The sequence below is a fragment of the Hipposideros armiger genome, unplaced genomic scaffold (genome assembly GCF_001890085.2).
Source record: "Hipposideros armiger isolate ML-2016 unplaced genomic scaffold, ASM189008v1 scaffold_2075, whole genome shotgun sequence".
Classification (NCBI taxonomy): domain Eukaryota; kingdom Metazoa; phylum Chordata; class Mammalia; order Chiroptera; family Hipposideridae; genus Hipposideros; species Hipposideros armiger.
The window spans coordinates 25,379-30,745 of NW_017733423.1; the positions used below are offsets into that span (position 1 = coordinate 25,379).

Below are 5,367 nucleotides of genomic sequence, written 5' to 3' on the forward strand. Positions count from 1 at the left end.
TAGAGCTTCATTCATAATTGGAGCCGATCCCCTTAAACTCTGCCACTGCTTTATCAACAATATTTATGCAATATTCCAAGTCCTTTGTTATCATTTTGACAGTCTTCACAGCATCATCCTCACTTGGAGTAGATTCAGCAGTAAGGCTGTTTCACTTTCTTATCATTTGTATGTTCACTAAAGGACTAGCACTTTGAATTATTTCAAGAATGTTTTCTTTGCATTCTCAACTTGGCTAACTGCTGCGAGATGTGGCCCATTTGGCTGTCTTGGTTTTTGACATGGCTTCCTCACGAAGCTTCGTCATTTCTAGTTTTTGATTTAAAGTCAAACATGTGTGACTCTTCCTTTCATTTGAATACTTTGAGGCCATTGTCGCATTATGAATTTGCCTAATTTCAGTATCGTGGTGTCTCAGGGAACAGGGAGGCCTGAGGAGAGGGAGAGAGACAGGGAAAGGGCATGTTGGTGGAGTGGTCAGAACACACTCAACATTTATCGATTAAGTTCAGTCTTATATGGATGAGTTTCCTGGTTTCCCTAAGCAATTATACCATAACAAATATAATAATGAAATAGTTTGAAATATTTCGAGAATTACCAAAATGTGATACAGAAGCATGAAGTGAGTAAACGCTGCTGGAAAAATGGATTCAATAGACTTGTTGTATGCAGGGTGCCATAGATCTTCAATTGTAAAAAATGTAATTATCTGTGAAGTGCAATAAACCAAAGCAGAATAAAATGGGTTATGCCTGTATTTAGAAAGCGGGGGTGGGGGGGTTAGTGAATTGAGGCTATTTTCATTCCTTTCCTTCAATCTTCTGGAAAACAAGGTGCCAGGCAAGTAAGACAATTAGAAAGCAAAGAGGGAGGTATGGCTTTCCATAGAACACATAATCAACCTCTACTGCATTGGCATTAGAAGCTGATTTTTCAAGTATGTATTTTAATTTAAAAAGATAGTTTGATTTTAAAAGATCTTAGAGTAGATATCATAAGGAAGCGCTTTTTGGTGAGGATCGCTGCGTCTTTACTTGGTGAATGGCTGGCTCTACAATGAAGTTCATGTTCAGTCTCAGTGTAAAGATTAGATATTCCACACAGAATCTCAGTAGTTATACTTGGTTACAGGGAATCAGAAAACTGATTTCATATTTACAAATCTGAATATCATGAGTTATTCAGGATACATTAAAAAAAGATATATGTTCGTGAAAAGTCAATGTGAATGTATTTTAACAGTTTATATAGGTAATAAATTAGGTCTTCTAATTCAATATCCTATAGGCTTTCAGCTTTTTCACGATTTCCCAGATTTAACATGAGTATTTGGGTTTTGTTCTTGTTAATGACTATTTATGAGTGTATGAAGTTTATAAGGAAACAGCCATTAATTGAGAAAGATTTGAAAATTCATTTTATAGACAAAAATATTTTTATATCCTTTAATTCCAATTAAATTAATTCCAATTAGATTAAAAGAATCTGATGAAAGTAAATGAGGTTTAGATACTGTAAATTATTATTTGAAACAGGATGAGTCCAGAATATAAGAAAAATAAATAAATTCAGTTTAGTTCAACATAATTTATTATAGACCCTTTTATGTGCAGACACTGTGCCTGACTCTGAAGTATGAATATAAACATGGGCAATAGTCTCACAAAAACATACACTTCTGTGAGGGAGAGAGAAACGGAGATTGTTTCAACCAATCATTCAGTACTATTTTTCTCTATATCGGTTTCTATAGCTGAGAAATACAGATATTAAATATATTTGCCTATATCACAAACTTGTGAGAATCACAAGGAAATGTATACATGGTTGGAAAATTAAGTTCCCGAACTTGTTGCAGTGATGTTGCTAAACTTTTTTGATACCAGAGGGATTATTCTTTATGAATTTGTACCAATTAGACAAACAGTTAACCAAGTTTGCTATTTGGAAGTGCTGAAAAGGCNTTTTTTGTAAGAATATTAAAACTATTCTATAATATTTAATCTTAACATTAATATAAAAATATAAGCTGTACCAAGTAGATCTATTACTCCCTATTGCCAAAGTAACTGGGTATAAGTAGTATATTGAGACAATTCTGTTGTGAGGATAATTGGATAATTTAACTTTACTAGTCAGAACTCCTTGAAGACAACTTACAATTTTCATAATAGAATTATTTAAATAACCCATTCATTCATTCACTTATTCATTCATTCAGTGTTTATAAATGTCCTTTTTTGCTCTAGGCATAACATTAGGCACTGAGGATAAAAAGCTCACTGACACAGCACCTTCCCTCTAGGCATTTGCAGTCTAGAAACAAAGATAACTGCATCATAGAATCTGAGAAACTTTGACCCAATCTCTCTAACTTCCCAGCTCTCTATGATAACTGCTTTACACAGCCTAAGTCAGACTCTAGAAACTATAGGGTGTTTGGTGGATGAGAAAGTTTGGACATTGTGAGTGAATTTAAGTTAGGCACATTCACTATGAATGCACTCTCTCCTTCCAAAAAATGTTGTTGAGAAAACTTAAATAAACTCATTCCCTAAGAGAGGCCAGAAAAATACTGATTCTAAAAAATTAAAGTTAAGGAAAATAATAGATTAATCTATTGAAGCCAGAAGTAAAATTACTGGCATAAATGGATTCCTTTACAATTGCTAGAGATGGCTAACAAATCAGCCTCTTCAGTTTCTTTGCAGCCAAAGCAAAAAGAGAAATATAATTAGTTACAATTTTATATTTTCCATATATAGCTTTTTCTGGCACTGAGCCCTGAAAGAAATTTCTCCCATGGGTCCTTGTGTAAAGAGGTCGCTGTATGATGTACTACTTTCAGATACTATATCCTGGGAGGTATAACAGCGTGTTTCCTAAGGCATCCTTCATTTAAACCAAAGGCACAATGCCAAACCTCAATTCAGCAAGAGCTTCAGAGAGGGACAAAGACACAGTGATCTAAAAATGCATATAGCTCTCTGATGGTTTGGCTTGATTAAGAGATACAATTTAGAATACTTAGAGGGACAGATAATGTTCCTAAAGGGAATTATTCATAAATGTATTTGTTCAATTCTTGATGAAAATTCGGCAACAGAAAGTTTGGGGTTATATTTTGTGCCATAAATCTGTAGTTAAGATATTCTTCATTGCTGATTAGAGATGGAATTATGTGCTTTAAGACAGTCAGCTAAGCAGAAGGTAAAAGAGACCACTTTGGGAAATTAAGTGGTCTAAACCAGAATTTATTTATACTAGAAAGATGCATGAAGGTGGTTTAAGAAGTCCCTGTAGAATAACTAACTTTCTCTCATTAAAACCAAAACAAAACAAAACAAAACAAAACAACAACAAAAAATTGGTTTATAGACTTTTACCCTGAAACTATTACACCATAGAATATGACTGTAATAGTTAAATGATTTGATTATTTTTCCAGACTGATAAAAAGCAGTCACCCACTGTGGTTATCAAAACATGTCTAATTTTATGCGTTGTGATTTTTCTGGTGAACCTTCCAGACTTCTATTAGCAAAACATATCAATAAGTCAATAAATCTCTGGTATATTGTACAGGCTTGTTGGATTATTTCTACTTGATTAAAACTAGTCTGATAAATTAATTCCTCTCTCTGGCCTGGGACTATTTATAGTTGAGAATATTTGGTCTATGTTTAGTTCTTTCTCAATGAACTTGAACTCACATAATTTTCTTGAATTGTCTCCTTTCCCCCTTCCCTCCCTTCCCACTTTCTTTTCTATCTTCCTTCTATAATTTTTCATCTTAGATTTTTTTTTAATAGGGGAGATATTTTTTGTGGTTTGTTCACTTCATTCTCTGAGGGAGGTCTCAGAAACAGATTATGGTATTGCGTTACTGAGTATATGTATTTCCACATAGGCTTTTCCACAGGTAGTTGTGGATCACAGAAAAGCAACATGGAGCCACAGAGTTATTGTTATCACGTGGACCCTGAGCCTACTGACCTTGCGATTAATTAATTAGATATGTACCTAGAGCCCTTGGCAACCAAAATGCACATGTATTGAGACTTCTGAGAACCATACACATCACTCTAATATGTGAAACTGTCCATAAAACACAATAAAACTAATCTACGGTGACACACTAGGCTATCGGCTTAGTTCACTTGCTTGTTGAGTGATTTATCTCTTTATGGCAGCCCCTAAATGAGCCCAATTCAGTATATCAGTGAAATTACTAATGGTTGAAATTCTTCTGCCTTTAGATTTACTTGAAAAGAGTTGAAACCTCTGATATAAACCTATAACTGCGTAAAGTAGGTTTTACTGAAAGTAGAGGAGGAATTATACATTTCATCAATTAAATTAGTATCCCAAATGAATATTACACATTAAAACTTTCTGAGGTCAAATTGTGTAATAAGAGGGCAGACACTCATTCTGGAAATAGAAACTTCATTAAAATTTCTGGAATGTCTACTTACTATCTAGGGATTCATTTCTTAACTATTCTCGGTATGATTTTCCTTATCCATAAAATGGAACTCAGTGTCACAAGATGGTTGTGAGAATCAACAGATATGCCTGTTAAGTTTTATATGCTTATAAAAGTACACTATTTCACAGAGAGTTAAAACAGCATGTGTGTATTTCCCATTAGCTTGACCTTATTTTTTAAGACAAAAATCTGAGTTTGCAGCATATATTTCCCCCTTCAAATCCAGTGCAAGGTGACTATTACAATTTAAGTGGCTACCATTATGCTTAAGATGTATATTTAATTGCAGGTCTATCGATAGACTATGTGGAAAACAAGCTTTATTGGATCAGTTCTGGAAATGGAACCATAAATAGATGCAACCTAGATGGCGGTAATTTAGAAGTAATAGAGTCAATGAAAGAAGAATTAACAAAAGCTACAGCCCTAACCATCATGGGTAAGTGCAATAGCTCTATAGCTGGGATTCTTCGTATTGATTGGGGGTTGATTAATTATGACCTGTTAAAAGCTGAGAAGACTTACTGCTCCATTAACACCAGAAGCACATTTAAATTGCACATCTCTATGAGGTTTTTTTTTTGTTTTTTTTTTCTTCTTGACATTAGCAATCAAACTTGTAAGACTATCCAGATTAGGGACTTGGTGCTGTTTGCAATACTACCTTTACTTCTATTGATATTGGCTTACTGTGACGTGTTTTGTTTTATGATTATTTTCTGTGTTCTATCTACTGCAGTGCTCTAAAGTGTAAGGGCCATGTATATTTGTCACAATAACAATTCTGGCTTATCTCTGCTTATAAAGGATAGCTTGATACACTCAGATAATTGAAGAGACAAGGCCACAGGGTCCATTGACCAATGATAGAA

At 34.1% G+C, this 5,367-nt stretch overlaps 1 protein-coding gene across 1 annotated transcript in view; it reads left to right on the forward strand.

Annotated features, from left to right (window-relative positions):
- Window positions 1–4,934, forward strand: part of LOC109378503 (low-density lipoprotein receptor-related protein 1B-like) — a gene marked incomplete at both ends in the record, with an annotated part of 23,473 nt that extends 18,539 nt beyond the window's left edge. Inside the window, one exon of the mRNA XM_019634865.1 lies at window positions 4,785–4,934. Coding sequence (XP_019490410.1) covers window positions 4,785–4,934 — 150 coding nt within the window. The remainder of the gene's footprint in view (window positions 1–4,784) is intronic.
- Between the last annotated feature and the right edge of the window lie 433 nt (window positions 4,935–5,367).